A 22,526-nucleotide genomic window follows, 5' to 3' on the forward strand; every position below is an offset into this window, starting at 1 on the left:
GAATTGATTGAAGTGTTTAAAAACAGAGCCCTTGGAATATGTTGGTTCCAGTTCCTTTTCACACCTTGAACATTCGTTAGTGGTAACCTCACCTCTCTGAGCTCAGTCTCCTCACCTGTAAGACAGGAGTTTTAATAATTATGACCTCATCCGATTGTTGGGAATATTGAGATGATATAGGCAAAGTGAGTAAAGTGCTTAGCCCTCAGGCCTGCACCTGAAAACACTCAGGAACTGGCAGCAGTTGCTGTTATTGTTACTCGTACATCATGGTGATGATTGAAGTTGCCTCCATAAACCCTTTCAAGTGACTTCCCTGCACCTGAACATGCTGTTTGTGTCTGCACTCACTGCATCCTGGCTTTCCTTCCCAGACCTGCCTCTCCACCTCTCAAGCCCAGGCCCCTCCCCTCACCACTGTGGGGCCTGTTCTTCTCCAGGCCCTCCCATTGGGGCCCCTCACTACTCATCTTTAATCCATTTTACCCTTTCTTCTATATTATCAGTCTCTCACTTTTCATCAGCTCTACTCCCTCAGTCCATAAACACATTCATGTTCAATATACAGATACTGGAATAATTAAAAAATGAATAAACGGGTTCTTTTAGAAGGGAGATCAGGGAAAAAATGGTAATAATGGCCAGTATTTTGTTGTTGTTTTTGGCCAGTATTTTTCATCTTATCTATAAGTATAAAATTTTTCTCTGTTCACCTTGTAGACACTCTTTAAATACCCCATCACCCAGTGCCTTACTGCACCCTCTGCATTTCGAATGATTTTGCAGGAGAATTTTAGCAGGTATGTAGAAGTGGCTTGTTGTAATCACAATCTTTGGGTAGGATTTTAAGGAGTCTGTTTCTCTGTGGTCTTGTTGTTGGTGGGAAACAGGCTCTTTCACGGGGTTGGGAGGAAAGGATTCACGCACGGGAGATTGCGATGTGTTCAATGTGGTTTATTTGTTACGTAACATCAATAGAGTTCTCCTCTGGGCTTCCTAAGGCCCATCTCTCGGCACTGCCCTGGAAAAAGTCCAATCTCGTCTTCAACAGGCCAACGCAGAGGCCAATGCCCGAAGTTTCTGCTTCATGAACCCTTGGGCCTGGAAGTCTCCCCCAGGCCCAGGTGGCTGTAGACCTGCATGGTCCTTTGCTCCTGGGCGGGAGGGACAGGAACAAATTGGGCCAGTGGGGTCCCAGGCAAGAGAGAGAGCCAGCATTACCCCCTGGGTCTCAACCAGGAGCTTTTTCAAAACAACCAGTTACCTTCCCAAGATTCCAGGGGCATGCATGGGTCCAGCCCTAGTCAACAATCTTTTCCCAGGTTAGACTGACATCCTCTGTGGTCCAACACCTTCCACTGTGCCATTTTGACTTTACTGGGCAGTTCCTGATCTCTCCTGTGTCCACTCCCAAACACAATCCTGAACCAGAGGAGAGAGAGAGGGCTGTTAATCCCCTTGGGGGACTATGCTGCCATTTCTTAGGGGTGAAACTGGAGCTTCCTGGTGAAGCAAACAGGCCTCTGCTTCCCAGCTGACTGTGCTCAACATTGTCAGCCTCTCCCCTGGCTGTTTCTTTCAATAACCAGCCAAGGATGGTAATGGTCTGACTGTTTTAACTCTGGTTCTCTGAGGGCAGTGAGAGCTAGTGTGTGTGTGTGTGTGTGTGTGTGTGAAATGTTGGTAGCGATAATTATCAGCCAGTCGAATTCATTTATTAAGCAGGACTCAGATCCAAATAAACAGTGAGCCTTGCATCATTGTGAGTTTTTTTCCTTTTTTATACTTTTTTATTTTGAAATATAAAACACACAAAAAAATATATGACATAAATTTGTAGATTAAGAAATTATTGAAAATTAAACCAATATGTAACCACTCATTCAAGTCACAATAAGAGAACATTGCCAGTCCCAGTGACCTACTCAGACCTCTCCAACTCCCCGAAAGGAACTCACTATCTTGACTTTTATGGTGTTCACTCATTTGTGTTTTTCTTCTTTTTTTCCCCTTGTAGTTTCCCTCCTAAGGAAATATGCTGAAACCAATCAGTCTCTTTTACTTGCTTGTGAACTTGTAATCATATTATTCTGTAATGTCTGGCTTCTTTTTACAAAATCATATTACTGAGATGTGGCCATGTTGCATTATATTGCTTGTAGCTAATTTTTATTGCCGTATAATATCCCATTTTATGAAAAGTCCATATTTTTCCCTCCGTTCTACCACTAATGGACATTTGGGTGGTGTAATTTGAGGGCTGTTGATGACTAACACTGTTCTTGCACATTCACCCTGTGCACATTAGCACTCACTATGTGAGGTCTTTCAGGAGAAATTGCTGAGTCACACTGACACCGCATTCTACTCCCTATTTTCCAAAGTATCCAATCACTGTGTGCGCCCACTAGCAGGGAGGCAGGGTTCCCTTATTCCACATCTTTGGCAACATTTGTTCTTGTCAGAGTCTTTAATTTTTACCAATCTAATGGATATAGTGTTAGTTTGCTATAACTTTATTTTTTTCCTCATGTTTGTAGATTAATTTTGAGCTACTCTTGTCTTTGAACCTAATGGACCCTTATATATATTTTAAAGACTCTAAAATGGAAATGGCTGCTTCAAAAATCAGACCTAATAACTTTTAGACACATAGTTAAAATGTAAAGGAGTTGAACAACAACCCTTCCGAAGCTAACTCTGAAATACAACTTGCTTTTATTCATGAAGCCTCCATCCCAGCATGCCCTTGGAGTCTGCCTCTATCTGTATTTCAAAGCTCATATGACAGCCACATTTTGTAACATTCCTCAGATGATGAACTTGGACCAAACCCCTTAAAAATCCAATCAGGGCATCACTAATGACTCCACTGGAGACTGCTAATTTTACCTACTTTGGAGAAAACTCCGGATGAGTGAGGAAGACACCCGTAATGAAACCAGCCCCCTTGTCCACCACTCCTGACTCTGTGTACCAGGAGAGGTGACGGTTGGGGTGGGGTGGTTGGAAATGGGAGCCAGAGGTCTGCCACTTCCCTCATCTACAAGAATTGGTTCGGCTGAGCCTGCTGATGATGCTCAGACCTCAGTCACTTCTTCTCATTTCCTTTAGGGAGTCCATTATGATTGTGTGATTGTTTTTGTATTATTTCTGGGAATTTTCCTTGGGAAAATGGAGGAGAAATAATGTACAGCAAATGGAGTGCCTAGTACAGGATATACCTGCTACACGCTCACAGCAGATTATCTGTTCTCTCCAAAATTCCTTCTTAAAGGGCTGCTACCTGTGACCCCTGTCTTGTTTTCCAACACCCAGCCCAATCTTCCTTGATGACCAGAGCAATTCACTGACAATCCCTAACTTGCATTCTCCACTCGGGAACACAAAGCCCTTCAGTTCACATAATCCATCTCCCCCAAGGCAGGAAGTGCAGTCCGATAACCCCCAGCGTGTCCCCGGAGTCCTAGCCTTCACCCCCTCACGGTTTATAAAACATCGCTCTTTCCACATAGAAGCTTCCCTCAAATGAGGTTTCAATGTCCAAATTTAGTTGGATCCCTAACTGAACCCCTTAGCCTCATCACCACCCCCCACCCCCCACCCCCCACTGAAGAACAATTTATAAGGAGTGAACCCGGAAGTGAGTGACCTCCAACCGAAAGGCAAGTAAGCAAGTGAGGAAGCAGAAAGGTGGATGGGCTCCTCACTCCTGGGCCTGAGTAGGAGGTCCAGGGCCTGCTCTGAAGCTCTGTGGACACCTTGTCTCCCCCAAGCCTCAGGTTCCCCACTCTGGAGCACTGCACTACCGGCGGGGAGGCCCTGCTGCCCAAGGAGCAAGAGAAGTGGAGAGAACTGACGGGCCTTGTGCTCCACCAAATCTATGGACAGTCGGAAATGGTAGGTGGACGGGCCCCACAGGGCCACCCAGCCCAGCAGAGGAGCTGAATCTGCCAGAGCGTGTGCACAGATCCCACTGTGTGCATAGGCCCCACTGTGTGCACAGGCCCCACTGTGCTCACAGCCAGCAAAGGGCGGCTCTGGCGTTCCAGGCTGATTTGCCACAAATCAGGTTGCAGAGAGAGAATTCACACACAGTCTTCGACTTGTCAAGACCCCAGTGTGCTGACAGCTATTGGACAAAACCTTCCATGGGGGTCTGAGGTCAGGGCTATGTCCCTGAGACCAGGGAGCTGGGAGGAGCGATGGCAATGGAGGCGCCTCCTGCCTCAAGGAGGCCCCGCCTGCGAGTGCTGCCCATGTCACCCTCCCTCCCTAGAGCAGCAGCCACAGGGCCAGGCAGGAGCTGGCCCCGAAGCTCATCTCTGGGTGTGTATGGGGGCAGCACACACGTGTGATTGTGGACCACGAACAGGAGCGGAGGAGGGAGCAGGGCCATCACACACACACACACACACACACACACACACACACACACACAGTGTGACCCCCAAGGGTGTCAGTGAGCACGCAGTGGGCAGGCCATGCAGCCTGCTGTGCTGTCTGGACCCTCAAGGGCTTCAGTGGTGGGAGGAGGGGCTGCCTCTCTCCGGAAGCATCCTCAACCCCCTGATGCTGACACAGCCACTCGCCCGCCTCCCACCATCCCGTCAGCTCACAGAGTCACCCCTCGCAGGACCTGTAGGGCGGGCTCTCTTGGTCCTAATTCACATGTTTGTCTGACCGTGTGTTGTTTTTGAGAAAAATGTTTTATTTTGGTCAGTGAAGTGGTCTGCTTCCAGGCCTGAGGAATGTGAGGGCTCTAGGCCTGACCTTGCTTGGCTCACAGTTCACTGTTGGACGAGGAGAAGCACCCGCTACACCCATAACCCAGCCCCTTGGCGTCCACTGCTTGAGCCACAGATACTCCTCCTGGCCGGACAGAGCCTCAATGCTCAAAGCTCTTGCAACCCGCTCACTCCCCTGTGGGCGTTGCCATGTCCTGAAGAGTGAGCAGCAGCTTGGAGAGGCAGACCTTCCTCTGCCAGGAGCTCTGGTCTCAGTTCCTCTCAGCATCGCCAATGGCAGCGTCAAGCCCATAGGCATACCGTGGAACCTGCCAGAAGCTCGACCTCCCTGTCTCCAAAATGGGAATAGAATGCCGACCCTGCGGGAGGTGGCGCGGGGAGTGGAAGGGAGTGTGCAAGCCCTGGCGATGCCCAGCCTGCACATCCCCCAGGGCCAGCCCGCTGTCCTCAGTGATGTGGGGGGTCGTGCGCCAGGTGTCAGGGGTCCAGAACCGAAGGGGGCGTCGCTAAGCTCAGACACTTGTTATCTATGGGGGAAACACCCACAAAAGTCAGTATAAGGACTGTTGGCAACAACTGAAATGTTGGGGAAATACCACCAGAGGAGGATCGCCCGGGACTTCTCATGGGGCCTGAGTCTGGGCTGGTTGCCCTAAGGAGCCAGGTGAGCTCACTGGTGGGAGCCTGAGCAGCTTCCTGCCCCGCAGGCCCTAAGTGGGGCTGCCCACCCGGCCCCTTTGACAGAAGAGACCCAGGGCATTAACTCATCTGTGTGACTGTGCAGGCTGAGCTTTAGGACAGATGTGAGCTTCAGAGAACCAGGAAGGAGGCGTAGTTCACCAGGAGGGCCAATGGGGTGGGAGTGGTGGCAGAGGCACAGCCCAAGTGATTCCAGCGCAGCCCGAGGGCAGATGAGGCAGGGTTCCTGTCAGGGTCAGTGCTGAGTAAGTGTTGGTCAATGGACACATGCCTGGCATGCAGTGGGCACTCCCACCCACCACCCCCCACAGCCCCGAGCTCAGCCCTGTGCTCCTTTCCTGGCCTCCCCCACGGGGCCCTGTGGCCCCGGCATCGGGCACTGGCCCAGGACATGCCCCATGTCGGGTGCAGTGAATGTCTGCTGAAGAGCTGGGTCAATGCCCTGAGCCCAGGACGCAGAGCTTCCAGCTCCCCCACAGGCTCTATGAGCAGCGCCCCATGGCCCTGGGAGCAGGGGTGCCGTGAACCATTCTTGCTGCTCCTTATCCGCCTAGAGCCTTTGACTGGTCTTCTCTTCCTTTTGTGCACAGGGATTGACTTGCGGCACTGCCCGGGGGTCACAGGTCAAGCCCGGTTCCATGGGGAAAGCCATCCCACCCTTCGACGTCCAGGTTTGGTCCTAAAGGCGTGGCCAGGGAGCACTGAGGGCTCAGCTGGGATCAGCCCCGTGTGACACCAGGCGGCAGGAGAGCCGCGCCCCCTGCCCGAGTTGTCCCTCCTTCTCTCCTAGGTCCCCTCTGGTGTCCTGGGAGGGTCAGTATTGTGGGCATCAGTGCAGCTCACCGTGCCCGCCAAGGCCGCGCACCCAGCCATGGCGCACAGGACCTGGAGGCGCGCCAGCAGCTCTGTCCACCCTCCGGGCTCTTAGCTTGTCCTGACCCTGTTTTCTAGCTTGAAGACACATGCGGTGTCCACACCCGGAAACAAACACGCCCATGACTTGCTGATTTCAAAGACTTGACAGCTTCATTCTGTTTTCTGACAGGGATCTCCCCATGGTCCCCACTGGTGTCACACGCATAAGCCAGGCAGAGCTTGTGTGTGTGTGTGGGGGGGGGGGGGGGGGGCAGGAGGGCTGGGAGCCCTGCAGGGGGCCTCACAGACCTCTTGCTCCAGATCATCGACGACAAGGGCAACATCTTGCCGCCCAACACTGAAGGCAACCTTGGCATCAGGATCAAGCCCACCAAGCCCATCGGCCTGTTCATGTTGTATGAGGTGAGGGCGCCCCGCCTGCAGCTCCTGGCCCATGCACCCCTGTAGTGAAAACGGAGGGGACTCTATTGTGCATCTGAGACTCCCCCCATCTCCCGTTATGTGCTCCAGTTCAGTGAAGCCGGGTCTAGTTCACGCAAAGCTCACAGCCTTTCTTCTCCTGACCCATGTGGCACTGGTGCGGTTGAGAAGCCGGGCTTCGGAATCATCGGACTTGGGGCTGATGATTAAGAATGCAGGCTTCGGCTGGGTTCACATCCTACCTCCAGTTTACCAACGGGGTGTGCGCAAACCTGGTAACTGTCCTGAGCCTCCTGAGGCCTCCCCACCCAACTCCTCAGAGAAAACACCTGCAGACCGTAGGGGTCATGTGTTTCCCCGTGTCAAATACATGGCAGAGCTACAGTTCAAACCCATGTCTTTCAGCCCCAGAGCCTAATGGGAAATCCAGGGATCACAGAAACCTGTGATGGGCTCTAAGGAAACCTGCTGAGACTCCCGACCAGATAAAGCCTAGCCCTCCCAGGGTAGTAGAGGCCACTAAGAGGACATTCTCAGCTTCCAAGGTGGGCCATGGAAGGGTGGGCACACCTGAAATGGATCTCAGATTCCATCTCCTTTCTCCAAGAGAACAGCCATCAGAGGTTCTCTCTTGGTGTCACTGTTGTCATCACTATGGCCTCCAGGGGGCGCTTCTCCTCATGTGATACTATCTACCCATAGTAAAAACTGTTGGCTAACCCATTCATCAATTTTGTTTATCTTTTCAAAGATCCAGCTCTTGGTTTCATTGATTTTTTTGTATTGTGTTTTTGGTCTCTATGTCATTTATTTCTGCTCTAATCTTTATTATTGCCTTCCTTCTACTTACTCTGGGATTTTCTTATTGTCCTCTTTCTAGTTCTTTAAGTTGAAGGGTTAAATAGTTATTGTAAATTTTTTTGTTTTTTTTTTAAATTTTATTCTTTTTTATTTATTTTTTTATTGCTTAAAATATTACAAAGAGTAGTACATATGTCTCCTTTTTTCCCCCCATTGACCTTCCCCCGGTCTCTCCTACCCCCAGTATCTTGAGTCCATTGGTTATGCTTATATGCATGCATACAAGTCCTTTGTTTGATCTCTTACCTCCCCCCTTCAATCCTTCCTAGCCTTCCTGCTGTATTTTGACAGTCTGTTCGATGCTGCTCTGCCTCTGTATTTATTTTTGTTCATCAGTTTATAATGTTCTTTATTACCCATAAATGAGTGAAATCATGTGGTATTTTTCTTTCATTGACTGGCCTATTTCACTTAGCATAATGCTCTCCAGTTCCATGCATGCTGTTCAAATGGTAAGAATTCCTTCTTTTTTACAGCAGCGTAGTATTCCATTGTGAGTTTTCAAATCCACTCATCTGCTGATGGGCATTTAGGCTGTTTTCAAATCTTGGCTATGGTAAATTTTGGTACTATGAACACAGGGGTGCATATATCCTTTCTGATTGGTGTTTCTGGATTCTTGGGATATAGTCCTAGAAGTGGGATTACTGGTTCAAATGGGAGTTCCATTTTTAACTTTTTGAGGAAACTCCATACTGTTCTCCACCAGTGGCTGCACCACTCTGCATTCCCACCAGCACTGCAGGAGGATTCCTTTTTCTCCACATCCTCTCCAGCACTTGTCGTTTGTTGATTTGTTGATAATAGCTGTTCTGACAGGTGTGAGATGGTACTTCATTGTTGTTGTTTTGATTTGCATCTCTCAGATGACTTTGAGCATGTTTTCATATGTTTGTTGGATTTCTGAATGTCCTCTTTCGAAAAGTGTCTATTTAGGTCGTCTGCCCATTTTTTGATTGGATTGTTTATCTTTCTTTTGTTAAGCTGTATAAGTTCCCTGTAAATGTTGGAGATTAAACCCTTATCGGAGAAAACATTGGCAAATATGTCCTCCCATGCAGTGGGCTTTCTTGTTGTTTTGTTGATTGTTTCTTTTGCTGTGCAGAAGCTTTTTATTTTGATGCAGTCCCATTTGCTTATTTTCTCTTTAGTTTCCAATGCCCTAGGAGCTGTATCGGTAAAGATATTGCTATGACAATGTCTGCTATTTTGCTGCCTATGGCTTCTTCGAAGATTTTTATGGTTTCTCATCTTACATTTAAGTCCTTTATCCATTTGGAGTTTATTTTTGTGTATAGTGTAAGTTGGTGGTCTAGTTTCATTTTTTTGCAAGTATCTGTCCAGTTTTTCCAACACCATTTATTGAAGAGACTATCTTGACTCCATTGTATGCTCATGCCTCCTTTGTCAAATATTAATTGAGCATACTGGGTTCTCTGTTCTGTTCCACTGGTCTATATGTCTGTTCTGGTGCCAGTAGGAGGCAGTTTTTAGAACAGTGGCTTTGTAGTAAAGCTTGATATCTGGTATTGTGATCCCTCCTACATTGTTCTTCTTTCTCAAGATTGCTGCAACTATTCGAGTCTTTTTTTATTCCAGATGAATTTTTGGAGAGTTTGTTCTAGGACCTAGAATCTATGTCTTTGGAGTATGCCGTTGGTTTTCTAATGAGGATTACATTGAATTTATAGATTGCTTTGGGTAGTATGGACATTTTAATTATGTTGATTGTACCAATCCATGAACATGGTATATTCTTCCATTTGTTCATGTCTTCCTCTTTCTCTTTTTTAATGTCCTGTAGTTTTCAGAGTACAGGTCTTTTACGTCCTTAGTTAAGTTTATTCTTAGGTATCTTAATTTTTTTTGGTGCAATGGTAAATGGGATTGTTTTTTGTTTTTGGTTTTTTTTTCGATTCTCTTTCTGTGAGTTCATTATTAGTGTATAAAAAGGCCATAGATTTCTGGGTGTTAATTTTGTATCCTGCTGCTTTGCCAAATTCACTTATTAGGTCCAGCAGTTTTTTGATGGGGTCCTGGGAGTTTTCTACGGATTGTATCATGTCATCTGCGAATAAGGACAGTTTTACTTCTTCTTTTCCAATTTGGATGCCTTTTATTTCTTCTTCTAGTCTGATCACTATGGCTAGCACTTCCAATACTATATTGAACAGGAGTGGTGAAAGTGGGCATCCCTGTCTTGTTCCCGTTCTTAGGGGAAATGAGTTTAGTTTTTGCCCATCGAGTATGATGTTGGCTGTAGGTTTGTCATATAAGGTTTTTATTATGTTGCGGTATGATCCCTCGATTCCCACTTTGCTGAGAGTTTTTATCAAGAGAGGGTGTTGGATTTTGTCAAATGCTTTTTCAGCATTGATTGATATGATTATGTGATTTTTGTCTCTCAGTTTGTTTATGTGATGTATCACATTTATTGATTTGCGGATATTGTACCTTCCTTGTATCCCCAGAATAAATCCCACTTGGGCGTGGTATATGATCTTTCTAATGTAATGCTGAATTCTATTTGCTAGAATTTTGTTGAGGATTTTGGCATCTATATTAAGGATATTGGCCTATAGTTCTCTTTTTTTGTGATGTCTTTATCTGGTTTTGGAATTAGGGTAATGCTGGCTTCATAGAAAGAGCTTGGAAGTGTGCCTTCCTCTTGAATTTTTTGAAATAGTCTAAGGAGGATAGGTTTTAGTTCTTCTTTGAATGCTTGGTAAAACTCCCCTGTAAAGCTGTCTGGATCAGGGCTTTTGTTTGCTGGAAGATTTTTGATTGCTGCTTTAATTTCTTCAGTAGTTATCGACCTATTCAGGTTTTTTTATTCTTCTTGATTGAGTTTTGGGAGCTTGTGTTTTCTAAGAATATATCCATTTTATCTAGGTTGTCCATTTTGTTGGAATAGAGTTGTTCATAGTATTTTTTCATAATCATTTGTATTTCTGTGGAATCAGTTGTTAGTTGGCCTCTTTCATTTCTGATTCTGTTTATTTGGGTCCTCTCTCTTTGCTTCTTGGTGAGCCTGACTAGAGGTTCATCAATCTTGTTTATCCTTTCAAAGAACCAGCTCTTGCTTTTGTTAATCTTTTGTATTGGGTTTTTTTTGTGTGTGTGTGTTTTTTTTTTTTTGTCTCTATGTCATTTATCTCCACTCTGATCTTTATTATTTCTTTCCTTTTGCTAATCCTGGGCTTTTCTTGTTGCTCTCTTTCTAACTCTTGAGTTGTAGGGTTAGATAATTTATTACCATCTTTTCTTGTTTTTTGAGATAGGCCTGCAGAGCTATGAACTTCCCTCTAAAGACTGCTTTCTCTGTGTCCCATAGATTGTGGATTGTTGTGTTTTCATTTGATACCATGATGCTTTTTGTTTCTTCTTTGATCTCTTTGGTAACCCAATCATCTACACTAATAATAGAGAAAAATGCTAATTGACCATACCTTCGCTATGAAAACAGCCAATCAGGAGTGATATGCAAATTAACCCAACAAAGATGGCGGGTAAAGGCAGCGGAGACAGAGGCCCTATGCTGCTGATGGAGTTGGGGACATGGGGAGGGGTGGGGGGTGGCAGCGACAGACGGCTTAGAACCGGGCAGGAGGTGCCTGCCCGGGTCCAAGCTGCCCCGTGATCACGGGGCAAACAGGCCAAGCCGAGCCACCCCGCGGGGCGAACAGACCAAGCCGAGCCACCCCACGATCACGGGGCGAACAGACCAAGCCGAGCAGCCCCGCAATCACGGGGCAAACAGACCAAGCCAAGCCACCCTGTGATCACGGGGCGAACAGACCAAGCCGAGCTGCCCCATGATCACAGGGAGAACAGACCAAGCCGAGGAGCCCCGCAATCACGGGGCGAACAGACCAAGCCGAGCTGCCCCATGATCACAGGGAGAACAGACCAAGCCGAGCAGCCCCGCGATCACGGGGCGAACAGACCAAGCCGAGCAGCCCCGCGATCACGGGGCGAACAGACCAAGGCGAGCTGCCCCATGATCACAGGGAGAACAGACCAAGCCAAGCCGCCCCACGATCATGGGGTGAACAGACCAAGCCGAGCCACCCCATGATCACGGGACGAACAGGCCAAGCAGAGCAGCCCCACCATCATGGGGCAAACAGGCCAAGCCGAGCCGCTCCACAATCACGGGGCGAACAGGCCAAGCTGAGCTGCCCCACGATCAAGGGGTGAACAGGCCAGGCCGAGCTGATCTGTGATCATGGGGTGAACAGGCCAGGCAGAGCCTGGCCAAGCCCTCTTGCAATCCCAGGTGAAGTAGCCGCTTGGCTGACCAACCTGCGCTATGGACCTGTTCCAGAGTCCAGGGCCTCTAGCCTGCAGCCATGGGAAGGCTCCCTCTCCCCAGAGTTAGGAGCACCAGCCCAGGTCTACCCAGCAGCCTGGTCCTGACTATGGGGGTGAGTTCCTGCAGGCTGGGGTTTGATCCCCACACATTGGCAGTAGGAGACCAGTTCCGTTGTTATTGCTGTGTGTCAGGGTTTTAATTGGACAAATGCCCGATGGTCCGGTGGCCAGCTTAGCAAAATCTTTTAGGAGGATTCTATCTGGGTTTCCTCAAATTCTCTCAGCACCTACTCACCCCTCTGTAAAGGCGCAGAACAAGTGAGGCCCTTAAATAAAAATCAGAGGTCTCCAGCAACAGTGGGCCTCTCTCATCACAGTCATTTGGACTGGATGGCATTTGAGTATTTATCTAGACACCATGACAGAGAAACACAAGCTCAAGTCATGATCTCTGCCCTTAAAAAATTCACAATCTTATTAGAGCGAGTGGATGATAAAAGCGCAGTGATAACATCAGAGTGTAAGGCAACAATACAGAGAGAAACAGAGGCAATTGCTAGGATGATTTTCAAATAATTAGTACAAAGAGTATGTGCTATGAATTAAATAAAAAGAAATATGTGTGGAAGTAGCTGTTTCATGAGTATGGCATCCCTTCCTATTTTAAAGGAAGCTGAGTTCCATGTGTACTATGGTATGTTATCTGAGGCACAGGACAAGGGAGGCCCTAAGTGTACCATGCTTTGATATTTGAGTCATTCTTTATTGTTCAACGTAATTTATTTCTGTACGCCTCAGTTTTGTAATAGTTAAATTACTAGAATAATACCTCTTGCTATAAAATATAACTAGAAGATCAAATGATCAGGTGACATTTATTATTTTCTATAAATGAACACAATCTCTGGTATGCTAAAGTGATAGGTATTATAGAAATATTCAGATAGAGAGACCTACAGACTTGATTATAAATGAGGCTTACTATCACATCCCAAATTTATTGCTTAAGAGAAAAGCAGGGAGCCAACTAGAAACTGAACCAAATATAAGCCCTTGAAGGGCAAATGTAAATTGCATAAGCTTTGCTATTACAAGAGCAAGAAGAAAAAATTCAGATGCAAGAATGAAAACCACATTGCATCCACTCTAAGTAGCTGTTAAAGAAAAAGAATGGTATACTATGAAAATACTTAATACAGATTGTAAATACATTTGTTCAAAGAGGATTTCCTAGAGTAAGTGGTATTTCAGTTAATTTTTTTAAATGTGAAGAGGTTAGCTAGATAAGAAAAATGTGTAGGGGTCCCGAATTGCAGAGGGTGCAGGCAGAGCTGGGGGAACACTCCCCCCTCCGTGCACGAATTCTGTGCACTGGGCCTCTAGTTGTTTAATAACATGCTACTTAGCCTCCATGTGTTTGAATGTTTTGGAGTATTTTTACTGTAGTTGATTTCTAATTTCATTCCATTGTGATACGAGAAGTTTCTTGATATGATTTCGATCTTCTTGAAATTGTAGAGACTTGTTTTGTGTCCTAACATGTGATATATCTTTGTGAATGATCCATGGGCACTTGAGAAAAATGTACTATATCCTGCTACTTTAGGGTGAAATGTTCTATAAATGTCAATTACATCCATCTGATCCAGTGTGTCCTTTAGAGTCACTGTTTCTTTGTCACATTTTTGTCTGGAATATCTACCCAGTGAAGTCAGCAGGGTGATAAAGTACCCTACTATGATTGTGTTCTTGTCAATCTCTCTATTAACATCCTCTAGCAGTTTTTTAAATATATTTAGGTGCTCCTATATTGGGTGTATATATGTTTACCAGGGTTCTATCCTCTTGTTGGATCCATCTCTTTTGTATTATGTACTGAAGTGATCTTTGTTGTCTTTTGTGATGGCCTTCATTTTGAAGTCTATTTTTTCAAATATGAGTATTGCTACTCCAGCTTTTTTTTTCTTTTCCATTTGCATGGAAAACTTTTTTTCCATTCCTTCACTCTCATCATGTGCATGTCTTTTGTTCTGAGCTGGGTCTCTTATAGACAGCATATAGTTGGCTCATATTTTTGCATCCATTCAGCTATACTATGCCTTTTGATTGGACCATTTATTTCATTTACATATCCTATGTCTTTTGTTTGGGCCATTTATTTCATTTACATATTATTGACAGGTACTTCTTTATTGCCGTTTTAATTCTGTATGTGTAGGTTTCTCTCTCTGTTTCTCCTTCTCATTACAGCAGTCCCTATAGCATTTCTTGTAATGCTGCCTTGGTGGTGATGTACTCCTTTGGCCTTCTTTTCTTGTCTGGGAAGCTCTTTATTTGACTGTCTATTTTGACTGGTAGCCTTGCTAGATATAGTGATCTTGGTCTTAGATCCTTGCTTTCCATTACCTTGAGTACTTCATGCTTTTCCCTTCTGGCCTATAGAGTTTCTGATGAGAAGTCAGATGTCAGCCTTATGGGAACTTCTTTGTAGGTCACAGTTTGCTTTCCTCTTGTTGCCTTTAAGATTCTCTCTTAGTCTTTAATTTTTGGCATTTTAATGATGATGTGTCAAGGCAGGGGCCTGTTTGGGTTCTTCTTGCTTGGAGCTCTCTGTGCCTTCTGAACTTGTGTGACTTTTTCCTCCACCAGGTTAGAGAAGTTTTCTGCCATTATTTCATCAAACATTGACTAGCTGTCTCCTGCATGCACCCTACTGGGGATTGAGCCTGCAACCTGGGCATGTGCCCTGACCAGGAAGTGAACTGGCCACCTTTGGGTACATGGGATGACACTCAACCAACTGAGCCACACTTGCCAGGGCCATAAGCTTTCTTTGAGCATAGGATGAGATGGTACTTGGGGAAGAAAATTCATTTAGCAAATGTTTATTGACATCTTCCATCTCTTCAGCCACTGTGTTATATTAATATCAATTGTCAGTGTATTTTGTACATTAATTGACCAATAGCATGCAATGAGTATTTGCATGTAAAGCAAATAGACTCAGAGAGATTACAAAAGTTACACAGGTGCCTGATGGAGTGAGAAACGGGATTCAAACCCAGATCAGAGCCCCAGGTTGCAGCTCACCATCTCTAATCTCACTGTCTTCAATAAGAGTGCCGTTCTCTCTGCAGAATGACCCAGTGAAGACAGCCAAAGTGGAGTGTGGGGACTTTTACAACACTGGGGACAAAGCAACTATTGACGAAGAGGGCTACATCTGGTTCCTGGGGAGGGACGATGACATCATCAACGCCTCTGGGTAGGTGTGGCTGACCTGGGCCTGGCAGGCTCTAGCTTGCTTCACCATTCTTCAGTGCATTGGGGATGGGACCCGCAGCCTGTTCCTGAATGCAGCCATTTCTACAGGGACCTGGCCTGGGGTATCTGTGCATCTTCCCCAACATCAAAATAAAGTTCAAGAAGGCCTGGAAGTGCAACCACAGTAGACATCGTGCAATTTAAACAGGGGATATAGGATTAGGAAGGGAGACCTTGTTTGCGCCCCCACTTGTCCCCATTGGTTGGGGAAATTATTCTCTGTGTTCCTCTAATGGGACACATATCACAGAACAACAACAGCAATAGCAGCTAAGCTCATAGAGTACTTACTATGTGAAAGTACACTCCTCTGTGCTTTGCTTAACCCAGTAGATGCCATTATTGTGCCTGTTTTACAGATGAGAACACTGAGTCACTGACCAGTGAACTAAGTTGCTGAAAGTTTCCAAGATAGTGCAGGGAGAGGCCCAGATTTGAACCGAGGTAGTGTGGCTCCGATCTGTTGTCCCTACCGCTTAGGTGATGTGGGGAGAAAAAGTGACACAAGTAACAACTTCCCTTGGATGCATCAGGGAAATTAGGTTTGTTTTACTTTTTAAATTTCTCCATGAGATGCTGATGTAGTGAGACAGAATTTTTCTAAAGGTTTAAGACAAAGTTTGAGGCTCCCAAGAGTACAGTAAGAGTCCTGCTGGGAAGATCCTTGTGCCATGCCCACAGCCTCCCACCCCCACCACCCACCAGAGGCAGTGAGGGGAGGCCCAGGGAGCATCTGAGCTTGCAATGCCCAGGTCTTCACATCCTGGTCAACACAGAGCCTTTTCACAGTCCCCTGGCTCCCGTGAAGGTTGCCCTCTGTGCCCAGGGAAGTGTGACTCCCACACATGAGATGGGAGGGCCTGGGTCACTCCAGCCCTGGCATCTGCTCAGAAGCAGAGCAGGAACCATTGGTCCCGCAGGTACCGCATTGGGCCGGCAGAGGTGGAGAACGCCCTGGCGGAGCATCCGGCGGTGGCTGAGTCAGCTGTGGTGAGCAGCCCGGACCCGATCCGAGGGCAGGTGAGGAGAAGGAGAGGGGGCCATTGGGTCTGCCTGTGGGCACTGGAAGGCTGGTGCAGGGAAAATTTCCAGAGCAGTGGGTATGTGGGGCGCACTTATACCATGTGGGCAGCAGGAGGCACTGTGGCATCATCCTTAACAATCCTCACTAAATACTAGGTGTGCTGGCTCATTTAACCCTCACAACAACCTAATGAGTTAGAGACTCTTACTTATTATACCCTTTTAATAGACAGAGAGACAGCATAAAGAAGTTAAATAACTTGTCCGGATTACACTGTGGTAGAGCCAGGATGGAAATCTGAGCACTCTGTTTCCAATGCATTCATTGGATTTATTGAGAACCTACTAGGTACAAGGCCTGTGCAATTCAATGGGGACATAAATAACAATATAAAAGCAATAAGGTCAGCCCAGCCAATCTGATTCATTGGTTGAGTGTGGACCCAGGAATGAGATTTGATTCCCAGTCAGGGCGCATGCCAGGTTGCAGGCTAGATCCCCAGTAGGGGGCCTGCAGGAGGCAGCAGAGTGATGATTCTCTCTCATCATTGATGTTTATATCTCTCCCCCTCCTTTCCTCTCTTAAATCAATAAATACGTATTTTAAAAGAAAAGAATCAACAACTACTTAAAAAACAAAAACAATAAGGTCAGTAAGTAACCAACAATTATTAAATGCCCACAGGTTCCAGGCACAGAACTGTACATACATTAGTGGTAAAAATGGTGATGAAAATAATGATGCTGGGGATAATAATAAAGTTAAACTAGGTGCATGTTTTATTTGTACTAGCTCATGGAATCTGAACATAAGGCCACCATGTTCTGCTCCATGGGATGAACTGTACTCTGCGCATGTCACAGAGAAGGAATTTGAGGTTAAGTAATTTTGCAAGGGAAAGAGTAGAAATTTAAGTATTTGGATTTGAACCTGGTCTTGTCCGTTTCCAAAGGCTCAGATGTCAGCTTGTTTTGCCATTCGTTGCATAAACACTTACTTTTTAAACCAGGCACCTGGGTGGCACTGACCCTGAGCCCCCGCTCTGGTTCTGCGTTGCAGGTGGTGAAGGCCTTCATTGTCCTGACCCCACAGTTTCTGTCCCATGACCCGGACCAGCTCACCCAGGAGCTGCAGGAGCACGTGAAGTCAGTGACCGCCCCGTACAAGTACCCGAGGAAGGTGAGTGGGGCCCATGCTCGTGCCCTTCTGAGCTCCGCTACCCAAGTCTGGTCGGGTGGCCGGGAGATGCTGGAACCGAACATAGAACGAGCATTTTCTCTGCAGAAGAAGCAATTGGGCTTAGGGGTGTATGCAGCCAACTGAATGGGATGGAACCTCTATTCTGGGTCGAAATCCCCAAAACGTGCTGCACATTACCCTGAGGACAAAAAAATCAGACCAGTGCCCAAAGCTATCCAAGGAGGGTATTTAAAATCTTGCATAATTTGCAAAAGACATCCAAATCAGCCACCATCTAACTATTATTAAGCATGATTCATACTAAGAAATACATTTGAAACTGCCACTCAATACTTACTTATGTACACAACAAACAAATGTTAACAAAATTATATATATCCTTAAAACATGTAGTTCATTCTTTTTTGGATACAAAATAATTAGCCCTTTACATGCAATAAACATTAATATTTCAAAGAAAATTTTAAATATAATAATTTTACAAGCAATAAACAATATTTCAAGAAAAAATATTTTAAATAAAATAACATTACATGTAATAAACATTAATATTTCAAGAGAAAAAAAGATTTTAAATAGAATAATATTACCAAAACTGTATCAACATAGCATAATATCACAAAAGTTGTAGAAAATATTAAAAATCTGCAAATAATAGGATTACTTCTATTCTAAAATTTTTTTTCCTCTGGCTCTATTTTTATTCATCAGTTTATGTTGTTCATTATATTCCACAAATGAGTAACATCATGTGATATTTATCCTTCTCAGACTGGCTCATTTCACTTAGCATAATACTCTCCAGGTCCATCCATGCTGTTGCAAATGGTAAGAGTTCCTTGTTTTTTATAGCAGGGTAGTATTCCATTGTGTAGATGTACCACCATTTTTTAATCCACTCATCTAATGATGGGCACTTAGGCTGTTTCCAAATCTTAGCTATTGTAAATTGTGCTGCTATGAACATAGGGGTGCAATCCTTTCTGATTGGTGTTTCTGATTTCTTAGGATATATTTCTAGATGTGGGATTACGGGGTCAAATGGGAGTTCCATTTTTAGTCTTTTAAGGAAACTCCATACTGTTCTCCACAGTGGCTGCACCAGTCTGCATTCCCATCAGCAGTGCACGAGAGTTTCTTTTTCTCCGGATCCTCGCCAGCACTTGTCATTTGTTGATTTGTTGATGATAGCCATTCTGACAGGTGTGAGATTGTACTTCATTGTCCTTTTGATTTGCATCTCTTGGATGATTAGTGACTTTGAGCATGTTTTCATATGTCTCTTGGCCTTCTGTATGTCCTCTTTTGAAAAGTGTCTATTTTGGTTCTTTGCCCACTTTTTGATTGGATTTTTTATCTTCCTTTTTTGTAAATTTTTTTATTGATTGTGGTATTACATATGTGTCCTTACTCCCCCATTACCCCCCAACACCCTGTTGTCTGTGTCCATTGATTAGACTTCTATGCATGCATATAAGTCCTTTGGTTGATCTCTCCCCCTTACCCCCACCCTCTCCTACCTTCCCTGAGGTTTGAGGTTCTGATCGATGTTTCTCTGCCTCTGGATCTGTTTTTGTTCATCAGTTTATGTTGTTCATTATATTTCATAAATGAGTGAGATCATGTGATATTTATCTTTCTCTGCCGGGCTTATTTCACTTAGCATAATGCTCTCCAGCTCCATCCATGTTGTTGCAAATGGTAAGAACTCCTTCTTTTTTACCACAACATAGTATTCCATTGTGTAGATGTACCACAGTTTTTTAATCCACTCATCTGCTGATGGGCACTTAGGCTGTTTCCAAATCTTAGCTATGGTGAATATCTTTCTTTTGTTAAGTTGTATCAGTTGGAGATTAAACCTTTGTCTGAGATAGCATTGTCAAATGAGTTTTCCCATGCAATGGGCTTTCTTGTTGTTTTGTTGATGGTTTCTTTTGCTGTGCAAAGCTTTTTATTTTGATGTAGTCCCATTTGTTTATTTTCTCCTTAGTTTCCACTGCCCTAGAAGCTGTATGGGTAAATATATTGCTACAGCATAGGTCTGATATTTTGCTGCTTATGGATTCTTCTAGGATTTTTATGGTTTCCTGTCTTACATTTAAATCCTTTATCCATTTGGAGTTTATTTTTGTGTATGGTGCAAGTTGATGATATAGTTTCATTTTTTGCATAAATTGTTCTAATTATCCCAACACCATTTATTGAAGAGACTATCCTGACTCCATTGTATGCTCTTGCCTCCTTTAGCAATTATTAATTGAGCATAATGGCTTGAGTTGATTTATGGGTTCGCTATTCAGTTCCATTGGACTATATGTCTGTTCTTGTGCCAGTACCAAGCAGTTTTGAGAACAGTGGCTTTGTAATATAGATTGATATTTGGTATTGTGATCCCTCCTACTTTGTTCTTCTTTCTCAGGATTGCTGAGGCTATTCGAGGTCTTTTCTCTTGTTGCCTTTAAGATTCTCTCTTGGTCTTTTATTTTTGGCATTTTAATGATTATGTGTCAGGCATTGGCCTTTTTGGGTTCTTCTTGTTTGGGGATCTCTGTGCTTCCAGGCCTTGTGTGACCTTTTCCTTTACCAGGTTAAGGAAGTTTTCTGCCATTATTCCTTCAATCACCTTCTTTATGCCTTTCTCCCTTTCTGCCCCTTCTGGCACACCTGCTATTTAATATTGTTATGTTTCATGTTGTCCCACAACTCCCTTAAGCTGTCCTTCTGTTTTTTAATGTTTTTTCCTTTCATTTCTCTGATTGAATGATATTTTCAACTCTGTCTTCTAATTCACTGATTTGATACTCAGCTTCCCCTAATCTTCTGTGTATTCCTTCCACTGTGTTCTTTATTTGTGTTATGTCATTCTTTATCTTAGACTGTGCTTTTTTCATAACTACTATATATTTTTTCATGATGTTGAGCATTTTCACCATAATTACTCTGAACTCTGATTCAGATAAATTTCTTATTTCTTCTTCTGGAGAATTCTCTAATTCTTTCATTTGGGGGTTGTTTCTTTGTCTCCTGATTTTGGCTGTCTGTTGGATTTGTGACTATGTATTAAGTAGATCCTGTACACCACTCAATCTCTAGTGCAAGACAGTGTTAAAGGCTATTTCTGACTAATTAGATCAGGCAAAGACTCAAAGCCTCCAGTGCCTGCTTCTGCCTACAGACTGAAAGGATTCTGACTTGAATTGCCCCCAGGCAATTGTTGGCAGGTGTGGCAAGAGTTTTTTCAACAGAGTGGGGCAGTTGCTTCTGCCTGGAGGCTAATTGATACTTTTAATCTCTTAAGTGGCCTCAGGGCAAGGTGTTTTCCAATAGGGTGTATCAACTGTCTCCCTCAAGGCAAGGCAAATGTCTATGTGGGGAAGATGACCCCTTGAGGGAATGACTCAGCCCAGGAAACTGGGGTGCCTGCCTTCTGAGCTCTATCCCCCAAGTCCACATTCCTAGGTTATGCTCTCACAGCTCCAGTCCAGTTCACCCTCCCTCTGCTGGAGGACAAGGTGGGTGGCTCCACAGGGAATTTAGTTCATTGGCCCTTTAAGAGGGTGCCTGAATTTTCAGCTGTTATTCCCTGGCAGACAGCACCTCACTGCTTTTCACAGAAGATGTTATGTGGGTACCATCCTCATTTTTTATTATCTCTGCTGGGGAGCTCAGCTTGGGGATTAAACCCCAGAGTTCTCAGTGGCACCTCCCACAGCTGAAATATCTCTCCGGGACTTCAGTTGCTGTCCTTGGGCACCCAGCCAGCCCTTTCCCGCCTCCGCCACTCCGACAAGTCTCCATTCAGTCTTGACTTTCGTTCCTCGGACATCAGGGTTTTTTCCTGCAAGTTTTCCTTTGATTATTCAGGAAATTTTTCTGTATTTTAGTTGTAATACCAGTTTTTTCCTGTGCAGCATCCACTTACTATGCCACCATTTTAAATCTCATCTGTGGCAGTTCATTCTTATTCTTTTTATTCTGCTGCATTTGTTTTTCTGTTTACATCTTTATTTATTGTCAGTCCTCAACTAAGGATATTTTTCTATTCATTTTTAAAGAGGGTGTAAGGGAGGGAGGAAGAAAGAGAGAGAAATACTGATGTAGAGAGACACATTGATTGGCTGCCTCCTGAACGCACCCCAGATGGGGCCTGGGATGGAAACTGCAATCCAGGTACATGCCCTTCATCTGGAATCAAACCTGCGACCCTTCACTGTGTGGGCCCACGCTCCAACCACTGAACCAGGCTTTCCAGGGCTGCATTTGTTTTAAATATTGTGTGAAAATAACAAAAAAGTTCAATAGAGAAATTATTAAATGATGTGTTAAATAAAATATTCTCCTGTAATTGAAAATGCTGTAGATTTTTTATTTTTAACATAAAAGTACCACTATATATTATTAAGACAAAAAAAGCAGGCTATGAGAGAATATACATAATATTATTGTATTTGTTTATAAACAAAGTTTGAAAGGATACGTATACCAACAAGTGAACATTTCCTACATTGTCTGAATGTTTATAGTCAGTGCATGTTGTAAAGCTGTGTAGCTAACAGTTACTGAATATTTACGTCACGTGCCAGGCCCTGGATTCAATGCTTCACGTGCATTCTTATTTCATTGAATTCTCTCCGCAGCCTGAGATGGTCTAACCATGTATTTTACGGAGTTGAAATTGAGGCTCAGAGAAGAGAGTTAATCCAGGCAGAGCTGGACCTCAACCCACGTGTCTCTAACAGCAGCAGCGTTTGTGCTTTAATGTTAGGCTCTGCTGCCTCCTGGAGAGTAGAATAGGAGATGCCTACCAGTTAGGATTGGCTAGATGTTACTGTGAGTAACAATCAGCCCCACAGCCACGTGGCTTATGCTAAGGAAGGCATCTCCTATGCTCATGCCATATGCCCACCCTGGACGCCTGGGACCAGGATAGAGAAGCAGCCACCACGTAGGCACCTGCCAGGTGCTGTCAGAGATGGACAGAGACGGTGGCCAGGCTCAGAGGTTCCGACTCTCCTGTGAGAGGTGCCATGCTTCCCTCCACCACATTTCATTGGTCA

General features: G+C 44.8%; 1 protein-coding gene across 2 annotated transcripts in view; it reads left to right on the top strand.

The window, feature by feature from the left end:
• Window positions 1-22,526, top strand: part of LOC307105584 (acyl-coenzyme A synthetase ACSM1, mitochondrial-like) — a 48,331-nt gene that overhangs the window by 25,354 nt on the left and 451 nt on the right. For both annotated transcript variants that reach the window (XM_079781438.1, XM_079781437.1), the window contains 7 exons: window positions 721-800; window positions 3,777-3,900; window positions 6,038-6,118; window positions 6,624-6,725; window positions 15,056-15,183; window positions 16,163-16,262; window positions 17,326-17,445. In XM_079781438.1, coding sequence (XP_079637564.1) covers window positions 721-800; window positions 3,777-3,900; window positions 6,038-6,118; window positions 6,624-6,725; window positions 15,056-15,183; window positions 16,163-16,262; window positions 17,326-17,445 — 735 coding nt within the window. The remainder of the gene's footprint in view (window positions 1-720; window positions 801-3,776; window positions 3,901-6,037; window positions 6,119-6,623; window positions 6,726-15,055; window positions 15,184-16,162; window positions 16,263-17,325; window positions 17,446-22,526) is intronic.

The sequence above is a fragment of the Cnephaeus nilssonii genome (genome assembly GCF_951640355.1).
Source record: "Cnephaeus nilssonii genome assembly, chromosome: 2".
In the NCBI taxonomy this organism is placed as follows: Eukaryota; Metazoa; Chordata; class Mammalia; order Chiroptera; family Vespertilionidae; genus Cnephaeus; species Cnephaeus nilssonii.